General features: G+C 41.8%; 1 protein-coding gene across 1 annotated transcript; it reads left to right on the top strand.

Moving 5' to 3' along the window:
* The first annotated feature begins 2,787 nt into the window (after window positions 1-2,787).
* LOC137267539 (voltage-gated potassium channel KCNC1-like) lies at window positions 2,788-6,836 on the top strand. The gene is made up of 2 exons (XM_067802018.1): window positions 2,788-3,234; window positions 5,766-6,836. The coding sequence occupies exons 1-2, from the start codon at window positions 2,788-2,790 to the stop codon at window positions 6,834-6,836; spliced, it is 1,518 nt and encodes a 505-aa protein (XP_067658119.1).
* Window positions 6,837-16,605: the final 9,769 nt, after the last annotated feature.

Below are 16,605 nucleotides of genomic sequence, written 5' to 3'. Positions count from 1 at the left end.
ACCCGTCTCTGTGTTGACACTGGCAAAGTCGGTTGTAACGATGGCTTAGCTGATTAGCTACTGTGAGAATGCGGAACCAGGAAGGCAATAAAACTATCGGGTCGACCCGTAGGTGCATCCAGGTATAGTCCAGGGTACATATCATCGGATTCATATCATGGAGATATAGAGGATAATATACAATATACCTCTAATAGCTATATGAGGGGTGAAAAATTAAATGTTTTTTATTTTTTTTCAATGTGTATAGATGAAATTTGTTCACTTGCATGAGACTTTCTGACACACGGATTCCGATAGCTTCCTGAAACCAGGAAGTACTGGAGAAGTGATAGTGCTTGATTTCACTGTTAGACGCATAGAACAATTGCTCTGCATACAGATCGTACCAGCGTCTGTTTCAGTTAAATGTCATGACAGAATGTATACAGAGCATTCTGGCTAAAACATAATGTTTTGTCCAAAGTATCAAAATGTGACCATGTCATATTTTTTTCTATTTGTGGAATAAACATGTAAACACCAAATAGGGTCAACATATTCACTTTTGTTCGACAGAAAATTGAATTAAAAACGCAGGACATTTAATTGTGTTTCTTATGAGTGATCGATGTGACTAATACGTCAAGACTGAACATTACTGTCGCAGAAATATGAAGAGAGGCTTCGTGCTCTCCAACCAAGGCATATTGTCTCCACTGAGATAGACTCATTCCTACGCTAGCATATTGATAAAGTGCAGATTACCTCTGAGTAAGACACAAAGAATATTTCGATTTTTCCCTCCCATTAATGACTTCCACAGAATTGCCATGTACAGTACATCAAAACTAGCCAAGACTCAATTATCGCGGGGTGTTTTTTTGTGAGAGTGACATATCCTCTAATTGCGATGATACAAGAATTATGCAGTTGGATTCATACTGTAAGGCTTCATAACTGAGTACATACTGGTACACGTGTGTTTGCCGTTGCATATTCAGACAGAATTCAACATTACCGCCCTAAGAGCGGTGGGGTAACCTAGTGGTTAAAGCGTTCGCTCGTCGTGCCAAAGACCCGGGTTCGATTCTAAAAATGTTAAACCATGCTCGGTCGCTACACACTTTGAATTGAATTGTATCCTCATCTCAGTTCGCCATAGATATACATTCATGGTCCATTTCTGGTGCCCCTTGCTATGATATTGGTGGAATATTGTTAAAAACGGTGTAAAACCATACTCACTCATCTTTAAAGGATGCATTCAGTCTTATTCCGAAGAGAGTCAACACGATACCTTTTGTCATGTATATGCGTAACCTAGCAACAGCATCAACATCTTTTGCCATCTTTTGCCATGATCTGTCGCCAGCTAAGCTACAAAAGCCAGTTCACAGTGCACGTTGAACCCGTACACTGGTCCAATCTTTCCACATGAACGATAAAACTAATCTATCCTTGTGTTCACCATTCACGTCAAAGAAACACACCCAACTAAAATTTAAGTGTGTCCTTTGGAAAAGAGGTCTGTCATATGAACGTTAACACATCCACATTCCTAATTTAGCGTACATTAGGGTAAGTGAGTGAGTGAGTGAGTGTGGTTAGAAGTATTCAGGCTATATTACGGCGGGGACACCACGTTGTAAATGAGCTTCACACAATGTGTCCACGCGGTGAATCGAACACGGGTCTTTGGGCGAAAGCTTTAACCTATGGGCTACCCCATCGGCCCGGCAATACGTTGAAATGAATGGTCTTTTGCGAACATGCCTGTCGTAAGCGGCACCTAGGAGAATCGCATGGACAGCCTCAAGGACCTGCTACATGCTTGTCATCGCTTCAACGCCTTCTTCTGCATACTTCTGTATATCATAAGGAATGGACTTCAAACGTTCTATCCGTGTGGGGAATCGAACCATTTTTGTCGGCGTGACATCACCACAACAAATAAATGGGGTCTCGAACTGCGTGTTCCATACAGTCTGTGTCAAACACGATTAAAATTTGAAACGTGTTTTCCCCAAGGTTTCGACTCATGAGTGTACACACTCATAACAATTGACACTCACAAAAACCCCTACAATGACAGCAGCATGGAACAAAACAATACGATTCCTTTGAAAATGATAATAGAATATCCATAATTGACAGCTTACGTACACTGGGGCCCCTTGGGAGCCTCACACGGAGCGCTCAGGCCGAATCCACCCTGAGTTTGTTGTACGGATACCAGCTCCAGATCGATACCTCAATCAATACAAAAGGCCATGTGACTTTTAATGAATGGGACACATTAGTCTGGCACAGTGCCACGACCAATAGCGGCCTAACATACTGCCATGTATATATGTACTTATGTAGCCATGTATTGTTAGTACTGAACAAGGGAGCGTTATGAGCGTTTTTCTCCTGCAAAGCTGTAATATCCTTCATACACAACATCCCGTTATCTCATAGGCTTTCAGGCAGTGTGTGGGACATCCACGAATTTAGTTCTCACTATTCCCTCAGTGGTACGACGATTTTGACATCATCATTTTTCGTTTTATCTATACATAAGAACCTGGACACATTCTACAGAAATACAGTATTTGAAGAACAGCATCTGAATAGCAGTCCGTGAACAAGAGTCTCTGAACAACAGAATCTGAAAAACAGTATCCGAACTACAGTATCGGAAACAGTGTCTGAACAGCTGTCTGTGAACAACGTTGTCTGAAGAACAGTATCTGAACACAGACAGTAAACAGCTGTATCTGAACTGCAGCATCTAAACGGGATTGGCATCTTATTGGAAGGAAAATGTCCACACGTCTCATTTTCAATTTAAATGGGACAAAGTTTGAGTTAAGCAAAGAAGTTTTTTTCAAACTCGTAGAGTGTAAAAATGTCCCTCTCCCAGAACCGGATGTGACAAGCAGTAAAGGAAGTGAATATTTTATCGAGAGGAATGCTGGGTGTTTTGAAGCCATCTTGGAGTATGCCCAACACGGTATCCTACACCTTCCGGTCAACGTTTGTCCGAATACGTTTCAACGAGAGCTGGAGTTCTGGAAAGTGGACGCCAGGGTTATGGCCCCTTGTTGCTACCGAAAGTATTTGGCTTTCTTTGACGACGAACGAACATTGAAACGATTTGAACAAAATACACCCCTGCAAGATCCAAAGGTGAAAGGTCAACCCAGCAGAGGCTGCAGGGCAAGGACATGGGCACTTCTTGATGACCCGTCGTCGTCTGTGGGAGCTAAGGTAGGATAAGGGGCGGTGGGGTAGCCTAATGGTTAAAGCATGCTGAAGATCCGGGTTCGATTCCCCACATATTCACAATGTGCCATTTATGGCGCTTTCCAACGTGATATTGCTGGGATGTTGGTAAAATCGACGTAAAACCATAATCGCACACTCATTCACTCACGAAGGCATGATGGCGTACTTTGTTTACTCTATTTAGTAGTTTACACCCCAGTTGGCAGAAAACACATGCTGAATTTCTGGAGTTGAATTTCGCTATATATCTAGGCGCGTCAGCCTTATGATTGTGCTTGCTGATGTTTCTCTGCCCTGTACCACTCGGGCCTCTTCTTCTGACATACTGTCTAAAGTGACCTTATATCCAAACACGAATCACCAGGAACACTGCCACCATCTTCTACTGTCAAACGTTAGTTTGATATCATCCTCTAGTAGCGGGCTGGTTTGGTAGTCTAGTGGTCAAAGCGTTCGCTAGTCAAGGATGGGGGCCCGGTTCAATTCACCACAATGGTACAATATGTAAAGCAATGGCAACCATCAAAGTAGTCCCTGAACATGGCCACCCGTTAGTTACTTTAGCGATAAGCATGGTTTACTGACGAACAGGGTGCCGTTGTGCTGGGGGAAAAAGTGGATTCTACAGCTGTGCTGCGCTGCGCCCATGACGCATGCGCAGTGAATAGGTTCGCGAAGCTTGAAACGGTATGCATGCCCGGAGTATGAGGTCTAATCTTGGTTGTACACACAAACAAGTAAATAATCTACTCGTTAAATAAAAAAAAAACTTCAGCAGAGAAAGCTCGATGTCTGGTTTATTGACACCTATATGTCTGCCTGCCTGTCTGTTAACGACAGTATGCAATACACAGCTTCAATCATTGACCACATGCAATTCGAACTTAACACCTATCAGGCTATACGCCATAAACAAAATAAATTTATTTATGACTTGTGCACCCGAGTCCTGTCTCTGCCACAGTATGTAATTAGGCAGGTGTGATACTTGTACACATGGCATGTCTTTATGTCTGTGGGTTGCAAACAAACTACATCCATTTTTCTCGAATGACTGGATCTGACGGAAATCGGCGCAGACACTTGTCAGTTTCAAGTCCTGCTTTGTACTTGGACGAATGAAGTTTCCAGCCACGCAGTAGTTCACCATCTCTACGGAGATGATTTTTGCTTGGATCGAACACAAATTCAGAGACCATGTATCTACAAAACCCAACATCACTATATACATTCATTATGGATAACAGCTTCTTCTAGTGCAATTGATTTTGTTTGACAACGGTATATGAATTCATACTGAAACGACGGATCAAATAAGTACAATAAAACAAGTTGTTATCCATAAAGAATCTTACTTTCCTGTCACTCGCCATACTTCTAGAATGCCCATCAAACAGATCATTTTTCTATACACACAATGAGCCCTCAGCGTATCAGCAAATGAGTCAGCCAATCGGAAGCCGTCGTTACACCCCCACCCGCTATGGCTGGGTTCGGTCTCCCGAAGGCTTCGTTTCGAGGGAAGTGAGCCCAAGTACAAAATATTGCAAGTTTGAATCGCGATTGTACGTTTATAATTTTGTTATTTTTTACAAGCAGCAATGTATAGTACATGCCATGAATAATTGATAATTGTATTTTAATTATGTTTGATTTTTTTGTAGCATGTGACCCTTTAACTCCCATTCTTTGACATTGCACTAAGATTACTTTAGTCACTTACGATCCTTTGTGAAAGGAGGCCCTGCACAATTTATGAAGCTGGGATATTGGCAAGAGCAGTGTTAAACTCGACTGTTAGAGCCACGATTGTCGTAAGTCTGTGGTACATATGGGAGTTGCGATCTTCTTACCGCGTCGATGAAAATGTGGAAATGGGGCCCAAGCCTTGTTCTTCTTGTTCGAATCGACGATTTATCGCACATACGACCTCCAGAACTGGTATCAACGCCATCGTATCTCTTATATTTTAACATAGACTTACGATCGTCCGTGAGTTACGATCGCTTTGGGTAGATTTTGTTGACACTCAGCAATGCTTCAGCTATATGGTGTCGGTCTGTAAATAACAGTCTGGACCATGTAATCCAGTGATCAGCATAACACTCTGATATGTATCAACTGCTTCAGTGAGACTAACCCCCCTGTCCTGTTAATCGCCTCTTGCAAGCATGGTTTCCTGAAGACTCGGAACTTTATGGGTAAGATCGCTGGGAAACCACTTCCGGTCGGTCAGAAGTATCCTAGACGTATTTGCTGGTTATGCCTCCAGTTTGATATCCAAGGGTGAAACCATCATATTTTCTTTCCAAAGTGACTATTTTCAGTTTATTTGTAAAAATGTGTGTACTGTGTTTGGTGAACAAGCGATCCTGCGCATGCATTACGTCACTTGATGCATGCACTGACAATTTATCTACCGAAGGTGAAAATCGAAGTTATATTGTGTTTATTATGGTGAAAAGCCTACCCTTTCATTCAATATATATATATATATATATTTTCCTTTTCAGGTTTACCTGGCAGTTTCAACCGTGTTCGTCTTGATGTCATTGTTCGTCCTCGCAGCAAGCACTCACCCACGTTTCCAGCGAGATCTTGACGAGTCTGAGTGGACACTGGTTCTAGGCCAAAAAAACTATGAAAAACACAAAGACAAATTACCCCTGCACAGCCCAAGGCAACCGAAGTCATTTCAGGTTCCGGATCAAGCTAGAGGTCAAGAAATAGCAGTAAATAATACATCCTCTGTCCCAAATCTTGACCCAAACGTTGACAATGAAAAAGAGGAACTGGACATCGATACGAACTCGCTGTACGCACGGCGATATTTTTTGACGTACATGGAGTATGCCACGATAGCCTTCTTTACTCTGGAAGCAATTTTCCGGATCATTTTCTGTCCTAATAAGTTACGCTTTTGTCGGAACTTTCTGAACATAATGGACCTCGTTAGCTTGGGGGCAATGTACACGACCACCTTAGTTGAGTATCTGATCCCAGAAGAGCGTTTCAAGACCTCGATTCTGGATTACGTGGAAATTCTGCAGATTCTGCGAGTTTTCCGGGTATTCCGGATCGTGAAGGACGTCATCGGGTTCCGGGTCCTAGTGTATTCCCTACATTCCAGCATCCGGGAAATACTCCTTCTTCTCCTGTACCTCTCCATCGGAACCGTCCTTTTCGCCAGCTTCATGTACTTCCTGGAAAGAAAGAACATGCGCAGTATCCCTGACGCCGCTTGGTGGGTGGTCGTTACCATGACAACAGTTGGGTATGGAGACATGTCGCCAATTACACTTCAGGGTAAACTATTAGGCTGCCTTTGCGCGTTATGTGGAGTAATCCTCATAGCCGTCACTGTGCCCATCTTTGTAAGCAACTTCCTACTATTTTACACGTATTCAAAAGCGATCGAAGAGATTGAAGGTAATAAACAAGAAGCAGAGAATGTAGACGATGCACGAGGACGAACAGACACTCAAGATGGTATCCAGTTCAGGAAGAAAATGGCGGAAGGGAGAAAGGTGGATAATAAAGTGAAGCCACAAGAAACGATTATGCTGGATGATGTAAAGTTCTGATCTGACAGCTGTAAAAAAGATTATGTCTCGTGGAGTTAAAGGGAATTTAACAGCAATTTCGAAAAGAATGGCCTTCGTCACCATCCCTCGATTATCTGGTGTAACTGAGATTCAGTTTAAATGTGCGGGAGACAGTACTCTCACAGTTCACGCCTGTTTTCATATGAACTCACTGAAATAAGGCGGTGTTTTTAAGATACGCTTGAGTATGTGAGTTTCAATATCGTTACTACAATTTGTTTGTCCTTTTTTATTCAAATGTATGTTGTAGTAGATTGAGTCACTTCCAAAACTTCATTCCATACTGAGTGTAACACCCGATTTGGTGTTCTACCAAAACACATCGTTTTCATGACTTCTAGTTTTAAAAAATATACATGGGCTGTTTGTGTCCTGTCCCGGAACAGTTTATTCTTTCGTAAAGCGTTTTGGCAAAGAACATGGTTTTGGTACAGAATCGTTTGCTGCTTCTGTGTCCCCATTTTGTTCCTCTTAAGGGGAGGTAACTAAAGAATGTACAGTATAACTTCCGGAACAATCTGAGAAACCAGGAAGTTCTCGGCTGTACCCTGAACACGCAAGATAGCGCGGTCTCAGCATATTAGAGCTGCAAGCTAGTAACAATGTCGGCGTCAAATTTGGAAAGGATAGTTTATGTCGCTGTCAAATTTTGAAAGGATAGTATATGTCGGCTTCAAATTTGGATAGGGTAGTTATGTCGGCTTCATATTTGAAAAGGATAGGATATGTCGGCATCAAATTTGAAAAGAATAGCATATGCCGGCTTGAAAGTTGGAGAGAATGGTATGTCGGCTTCAAATTTGGCGAGGATGTATGCTGGCGGCAATTTAAGTAAACGTCTACTTTGGCGTCGAATTCTGAAAAGATGTAGGATGTCAAATTTTGGTTAATGTCTGTGTTGGTCTCGAATTTGGTATTAGTTTATCTGTTTAGTGGCGCTGATTTTAGTAAAACAATTGTACACTGGCGTCAGATTTGGGAAAGATGTATGGGGGCGTCAAATGAGTGAAAGTGTAAAGAATTAGGTAAGGATGCATTTGGAAATATTTTCAAGATTGTCAAATTTCATTAAGGTGTAAACTGACGGGCTAAAGAAACGCTACCATAGATTAAAACCTTTGCTGTGAAATAACCACAAACGATAGATCTCCACGACGGCGACGATAAAGACGCACTCTTCAGTCAGCTCTGAACAGAGTGAGGCGGCTGTCAGCCAAGAAGAGCATCCTCTGTCACTCACGTCGCTGTCAACGTCGAACCGTCCGAACCCATCTAACTCTCCGTCGACCATGGTCGGCTGTCAACTGCTGTCCCTGGAAGCCCGGATTCCTTTGGGCGTCACTCGATCGCCTGACTGCTCAGTGTGCTACTGTGTACCCGCTTACACGGTGATCCGAGCCTTGTGCCTTTGTTGATGTCACCGTCAGAAAGCGGTTTCGGAGATGCAGATACTGATCCTCGTGAGGTGTTGTGACTCGAGGCCTGCCTGTCTGAGTTCAGTCCTGTATGATTGTATCGTTACATGTGTCTGGTGACACAGACGCGATGACAGCCAAGCGTTATTACAAAGTGGGTGTGAGCAGCCCCAATTTCGACCATTCCGATCGCCCGTTCTCGCCGTGGCAGTTTCTATTAACGTCATTTGATATTCACATGAAAATCTGTAACACCATCTGGAGATGAATGTCGCTATCTGTTTATCTGAAAATGCGATTAATTCATACCTGTTATCGAAGTCCAAAGGAATGCACATGGCATTCGATAGCAAGATTCAATCACTTTGTCTAAACTATGCCAGAATATCATGTGTTGTAAAACCGTTGTACAAATGTAAATATGTCCTTTACTGTAAAAATGAGAAAGCTTGTAAATATCTATGTACACCTTCATTATTTGGTACCGTGTCCTCATTAGATGGTATGACGACTTTGCCAGCTGGTATATTGTCTTCAAGAGCTGGTATAATGTCTTGATCAACTGGTATATTGTCTTCAAGAGCTGGTATATTGTCTTTATCAGCTGGTATATTGTCTTGATCAACTGGTATTTTGTCTTCAAGAGCTGGTATATTGTTTTCAGGAGTTCTTCAGGAGCTGGTATATTGTCTTTATCAGCTGGTATATTGTCTTCAAGAGCTGGTATATTGTTTTCAGGAGCTGGTATATTGTCTTCAGGAGCTGGTATATTGTCTTTATCAGCTGGTATATTGTCTTCAAGAGCTGGTATATTGTCTTGATCAACTGGTATATTGTCTTCAAGAGCTGGTATATTGTCGTTATCAGCTGGTATATTGTCTTCAAGGGCTGATATATTGTCTTGATCAGATGATATTGTCTTTATCAGCTGGTATATTGTCTTCAAGAGCTGGTATATTGTCTTTATCAGCTGGTATATTGTCATCAGGAGCTGGTATATTGTTTTGATCAACTGGTATATTGTCTTCAAGAGCTGGTATATTGTCTTGATCAGCTGGTATATTGTCTTCAGGAGCTGGTATATTGTTTTGATCAACTGGTATATTGTCTTCAAGAGCTGGTATATTGTCTTGGTCAACTGGTATATTGTCTTCAAAGACTGGTATCTTGTCTTGATCAACTGGTATATTGTCTTCAAGAATTAGATGTTGTCTTTATCAGCTGTTATGCTGTCTTCAAGAGCTGTTTTATTGTCTTGATCAGATGGTGTATTGTCTTTATCAGCTGGGATATTGTCTTCAAGAGTTGGGATGTTGTCTTTATGAGCTGGTATATTTCTTGATCAACTGGTATTTTGTCTTCAGGAGCTGGGATATTGTCTATATCAGGTGATATGTTGTCTTTAACAGCTGGTATATTGTCTTCAAGGGCCGAGAAAGGGTCTATATCAGCTGGTATGCTGTCTTCAAGAGCAAGGACGCTGTCTTAATTAGCTCGTGTATTATCTTTATTAGCTGCTATACTGTCTTTATCACCTGGGATGTTGTCTTTAGCAGCTGGTATATTGTCTTCAAGAGCTGGTGTATTGTCTTTATCAACTGATATGTTGTCTTTAAGAGCTAGGATGATGAACGCTTTAAACTTGATACTAATGAGTGTCAGTAAATGTACAATATGCAAGGGAGAGATGTTGCTGAAATCAATTTTCAGAAATGAATAACTTAGGAGCTGACATATTTATGTGCACTACTTCATTACATATGTTTGCTAAAAGTGAGAAAAAAATGTATTAGTAGGAAAATTGGTTGCAGGAACCAGCAGACTAACGCTTAATTAGTCTCATAATGTACATATATATAATTTTGGTTGAAAATGATATTTCTTTTGAATTTCCCCAGTGACTTGAGAGATTCTGAACCTGAAGAAATCTAGACTTGTACCGCTTATGCATTTCAGAAAGGGTTAGACGGAGGGGAAAATATTATGGTTCAGGGTACAGTGGGACTACACCTCTTCCAAAACCACCGTTCAGGTGTGCCCATTCATGTAACTGCACACATATTTTGGAAGGAGGTAACTGGTTCCTGTTTTCTATTTCCTATTCACTGATATTTGATGTTTGATGTGACTGATTTTGAAACAAACTTTGTTCTCTAAGGCTCTAAGGGATGAAAGTGAGATTAACATACCGCAACGGTTGCTCTGTTGAACAGGACCCTGACTAAGAACAACACCTAGTCTCTGAATGTATATCTTTTGACGGAAACAAATAATTCCATTAAAACAGAAAAGGAAACCCAGAGTCTTGGGATATTCAGGAAATCTAGACTTGCTTCAGGGCTTTAGTATTGCAGAATTCAGGGCTGGGCGGAATGGATGTCGTGACTACCATAGTTTAACATACACATACGATGGTTATTGAGCGCAGTTCAGTTCGCTTTGGGAGCCCAGTATTTAAGAAGTGTGTACATATATTACAAAACGTATTACTGGAATTTTGAACTAGAGGTATACTTTTTAACTTTAGGAAAGTGTTTTGATTTATGGGTATATTTTTTTAAAATGCTATGTGAAATAAAGTGTGGCTTCTTAAACGTATTGTGTTGTGTATTTGATCAATGTGATGTTGTATACTTGCTTTAGTACAACGACTGGGGAATATCTGGCATGGATTTTGCTTTGCGGCAGCCTATGCTTAGCTTTAGGTCAGAGACTTTTGTCCACTCTGGCTTTAACGATATTCAAGCAATAACGCGCAAATAACATCTAAAATGGGCGTTACACATTGTGCCCATGTGGGGAATCGAAACTGGGTATTCGGCGTGACGATCGGGGGCATATGGAACACACCAAGGACGACAAGGGAAATAATTGTATCTCTGAATTTTTTATTTAACATGGATACCCTACGCAGACACAAACTACACCATACTAACCCTATGTCCCATCAACATCTATAGTGCCCGACGTCTGTCACCGAGAACACGTTCTCTTCTGATACATATGTCTTTTGTTACGATTTCTGTTTATGATTTCTGAAATAATTCTAGTTGTAAATTGAGAGGGGCCGCGTGGGGTAGCCTAGTGGTTAGAGCGTTCCGTCGTCAAGCCGGGTTCGATTCATCACATGGGTACAATGTGTGAAGCACTTTTCTGGTGTCCAAATAGTAATATTACTGGGTTTTTGTTCGAACCCACAGTATTTTTATCTTTTATAACAAACTGTTGATCCCATTGATTACCGAGAGCTCGTCGTTGTTTGAATGTATATCTATAAGGAATTAAAAAGGGTAATGTTATTCATTTCAAGCTGTTAAGCGAGCGAGTATGATTTTACACCAGAAATAACCTTAACACATAGTAACCATTTTGGGAATCGAACCCGAATCTCCGGTGTGACGAACAAACGCCCTAACCACTACCCCAAGGATCCGGCGTGGTGGAGATAAACAAAAAAATTCTCGTAGAGACATAGATAGTTAAATATCATTGGAATCTTTTTGTGTGTCGAGTTCGGCACAAGCGAGGTCATCGAGTTAGTGGCGTTATAACGTACTTGTAATGCAGTACAGGTACAGACAATCAAGTATTATAAAAGGAGGTCAGTACGAATCTGAATCGGTAGACATGAGGTGGAAATGCGAGTAATAAGCTTATTAAGGGTTATGAGCAGTTTTCACGGATTTGATAATCCAACAACAACAACAACCCTCCTCAACAACTCCTCCTTGTTGTAGACAAAACCTCCAGGAGTTATAACTATTGCCATTTCTCAAATCAATATGTCACGAACGTCAACTGAACACGTCTGTCGAGAGTTAGAACTTAACAATAAATATTGAATTACACCTGACTTTATTACCACAGAGTATGCAATTAACGGTAGTAACGAAGGTGTATTTACAAAATACTTCAACGTTGGCATCGCAAAGTAATGTTATGCGTTTCCATGGTAAATACAATTATATCCTGTCTCGATGTTGTATAACAGTTGCACTTGATCCATGTTACGGGCAGTATTTCTAAGTGCCCTTGGTGGTCCTACCACGGGTCGTAAGTGCTCATACTGTTTGCATCAAGTTATTTTCCTCGGCATTATTTGTTGCATAGTATCGCGGAGATGAGTATCAGCACCCGATTACAGCCTTGACCTCGTCCTGTGATGTTTTCACGTCGTGTTACTTATGTAGATGTCCCTCCCCCTCTCCCCCCCACACACACATGCAACCACACACACACCACCACCACACAACACACACACGCCACCACACATCACACACACACACCACCACCACACCACACACACAGAGTACGACAGAAGTCGGGCACTATAGATGTTGATGGGACATAGGGTTAGTATGTAGTTTGTGTCTGCGTAGGGTATCCATCTTAGAATAGAGACTGGAACCTTACGGTTCACAGAAGCGTGCACTCATGCACGCACGCACGCACGCACGCGCGCACGCACGCACACACACACACACACACACACACAGTGCGTGACTCTGAGCCTACCAGTCCATGTGTCAACCCCTTGCCGACCACCAGACAGAGCAACAACAAGTACCGTCTTTGAAGGGTTATTTTGTTTGACGCGACCAAGACCGTCGCAGATGTCTCATTTTATAGACAGTGTGAGCTTTTAGCAATATCACGGCGGGGGACACCAGAAATAGGCTTCGTTTTTTGTGCCCTTGAGGGGAATAGAACGTGGGTCTTCAGCGCCTTACCAAGGGGCTACCCTACAGCCCCTTCATTTTATAGAGATTGTGGGTTGTGGGAGTAGGGGTCTAGAATGATTTTTTTTTTGATAAGCAGTCTTGTACACAGAATATACTCAAGACACTCCTCAGCACAACGAAACCAGAAACGTGATATTCAAATGAAGATTAACTATCATGGAATAATCCACACAACAGCGGCCCACAGTTCACAACTCCATCGCCGAATCGATTGATGAGGGGGCGTCTCCTTGGGGAACATACAATCTGCTTTGCTTTATGTCGGACAATGTTTTTTTCATTAAAGCTGGAAGGTTGTGCTTTCAATACACGACCAAGCGGCTCAAATCTCGGACAACGATGGTTGAATGAATGTGGATTGAACATTAGGTGCTAGAGTGGATGAAATCACGTGAATATCCTTGCTCCAAGGCTGTACTGAATGCATGCACATTCTATTCTTCGAAGAGGCAAGTCTAGATTAGTGGACAGTACATAAACCTGAGTCTGTTATTTATTATACTTTTGGAAATTATCATTTATACTACTTTTACCGTAGGGACCGCATGTATACCCTACCTTATGGGTGTTGAGGTTCATCAGTATAAAGCTCAACGTAAACTTACACTCAGCTACTAATTAGGTGCTGTGTGGGTTATATATTGAAATCCAGAAGTATCAAAGGATATCATCAAAATATTTGAAAGGAACTGTCAACGTTTGTATTTAATACAAAATTCACATGATATCAGAGTAACGACAGCACGGAAGGACGTTAAAGCGACCTAGCTGCTTCGCAGGATGTAATGATTGTGGATTTTACTGCAGATCTGAATAGTATTCCAGTAACGCCACGTTATGCGGGGCAACTTGGTGTGTGAGGAAAGCTCCATGTCGTGCAGATCACACCGTTACCACTTTGATGGAAAATGGACATGGGTTTTACTTTACTATAAAAATAATGGATTCGAGTAAATTTTAGGGTTCTGGTTTGACCAAGGGAGACACTTCTACACATCAAACTGAGGAGCCTGAGACTACTGGGTCACACACAACCCCGTCAGGTTTACAGTCCCTGTTTGATCCCAGACATGATGACAATGTGTGTACCGTAGTTCCTTGTCGCTCGCCATGATGTCGCTGCTATTGTTCCAAGATGTGCCAATATCCAACTTACTAACCCTTCCTACAACCTATTATCATGATTGAAATTGAAATACATATCACGTGTCTATATATATGCAATGCGTGTGTTGTTGCTGTTGTTGTTTCTTTGTTTTTTTTACACTTAGTCCCCTGATAAGTAAAACAGCACTGACTGGCGCGATATACTGTAATTTCCGTAATGGGCACTGTATTCCTCCATGGAACACGCAGTACCGTCCTATACAAATGAGATCTGTACGCCTTCTACGTGCGTACAGATGTCAATCAGATAACACACACGGCATCAATAATAAAGTTCACATCTCAGCGACAACCCGTGCTGATATTTCTAACTATTATCTTCTCATCGTTCTGCAATATCAAACTGGCGACATTTGTCAACATCACATGTATTTCAATACAATAAATCGTTTCACCAAACATTGCACAGCTGCTGTTTGTAACTGCTTTCCGGTCAAAAACATGCCACGCGCGATTGTCGTGGGTACGTCGTCAATTAAACGGAGATCGTAAAGATATAATATGTATTTTCGACATTGAGGCATTGCTCCCTTGACATTTACTGAGTTATCTGGGCTTCATGGCGATTCCAGTGTTTTCCCACCCATATTAAGGCACAAATACGTCAATATGAACTTACGATTAACTTGCGATTAACTTACGATTGACTTACGATTTCAGTCTCCGACATCAGTCTTCTTTACTAGACGCCATGAATAGCGGGGAAATTGCTGGGTGCGACATAAAGCAACATTCAATCATTCTTTATCAGTCTATAGTTTCGTGTTGATCCAAAGATGAAAAGATTAAAAACTAGGTGTCAAGCCAAACAAGGCGATGTGAGTGGGAGAGTTTAGTTTTACGCCGAACTCAGCAATCTGCCAGCTATATTGTGGTGGTGGTCTGTAAATAATCAAGTGTGGACCAGACAATCCAGTTATCAACAGCATGAACATCGATGTATGCAACAGGGATACAATGACGTGTCAGCCAAGTCAGTGAGCCTGTCCACCTGATCCTTCTAGTCAGCTCTTACTACAGTTATGGGTTCCTGAAGATCAGTTCTAACCCGGATCTTCACGGGTCTCGCAAGACCCTAGAATATTGTGTAACCCAGTGTCAGAATATGGTTCAGTGAGTGAGTGAGTGAGGTTAGGTTTACGCCGCACTCACCAATATCCCAGCATTCTGGGGGTGATTTTTCATAAACGAATTTGGACCAGACAATCCAGTGATCAACACCATGGCCATCTATCTATGCAAAATCTTGTGGTACTATGACAACCAAGCCAGCTAGCCTGTAAGTCACCTCTTACGACAAGCATGGGTACAGGATACTAACCCGGATCTTCATAAGCATAGAAGGTAGTGAAAGGGCCCATGTGGTTGTAACACATTCCATCAGACTAATCTAAATATAGAGCAATCGCTGACATCAGTGCCCTTCTTTGGTTGGTTTGTTGTTTAACCCCCGGGATGACGAGGGTGGTTTTTTTTAATTGTTTATTTTGTGTTTGTTTGGGGTTGGTTTTTTTGGGGGTTTTTTGTTTGTTTGTTTTGTTTGTTTGTTTGTTTTTGTTTTGTTTTTGGCATGCGCACATTTTCATAAGGGCTGAGGAGCGAGCGTCGTGCGAGAATTGCGCTCGCTTGGTCCTGGATATGCTATAAAATTACACCGAAATGTATAATATTAAATTTCCTATCCGTACTGAGCAATATTCCACGTATATTGTGGCAGTCTGTAAATATTCGAGTCTGGACCAGACAGTCGAGTGATCAACATCAGGAGCATCGCAATTCTGTCCTCGACAAAATCTAGTGCTGAGGGGGAAGGGTGTAAACATTAACAGTTTGTTCTATATATTTGACATCTGAGGTTTAGCGCACAAAGCAATACACGAAAACTACATTACAACGGAACGTGATCGTATCGTCAACGAATAGGGATTCGTTTATACAAAGCCTCAACGTGTTCAGGTGATCGTAACTTTCATACATTAATTCAAAGACTTACGGGGTCGTTGCTTTACAATCGCTGTGAGGACGGGCCCTGGCCACGCAATCCACTGGGCCTTCTTTCACCAGGAGACAGTCACTGAGTGAGTGAGTTCTTTCCTTTTATTTTAGCCGTTGTCAGAAATATTCCAGCAGGTGTGTGGAATCGAGACCGGGTCTTCGGTCATTGACTCAGGGAAACCATGACACTCGTGAGGACGATATAATAATAATAAGATCCATTCGTCTTCTATACGTTATGTGCAGGTCTGCTATAAGTTACGTGAAGGTATCTTTCCTGATGATCTTTCCATGAGATACAGACGCTAAAGCTGTATAATATCGAATCTGGGCCAGAAAAACAGGTGATTGATATTTTGAGCTACACTCCAATCGGTCATCAAAGTCAACAAGCCTGTCAAACAATAAACCTATATATTAGGCATAAAC

This window comes from Haliotis asinina, chromosome 16 (assembly GCF_037392515.1).
Source record: "Haliotis asinina isolate JCU_RB_2024 chromosome 16, JCU_Hal_asi_v2, whole genome shotgun sequence".
Classification (NCBI taxonomy): Eukaryota; Metazoa; Mollusca; class Gastropoda; order Lepetellida; family Haliotidae; genus Haliotis; species Haliotis asinina.
The sequence above is the reverse complement of the archived record's forward strand: the minus strand, read 5'-3'. Positions and strand labels throughout refer to the sequence as shown.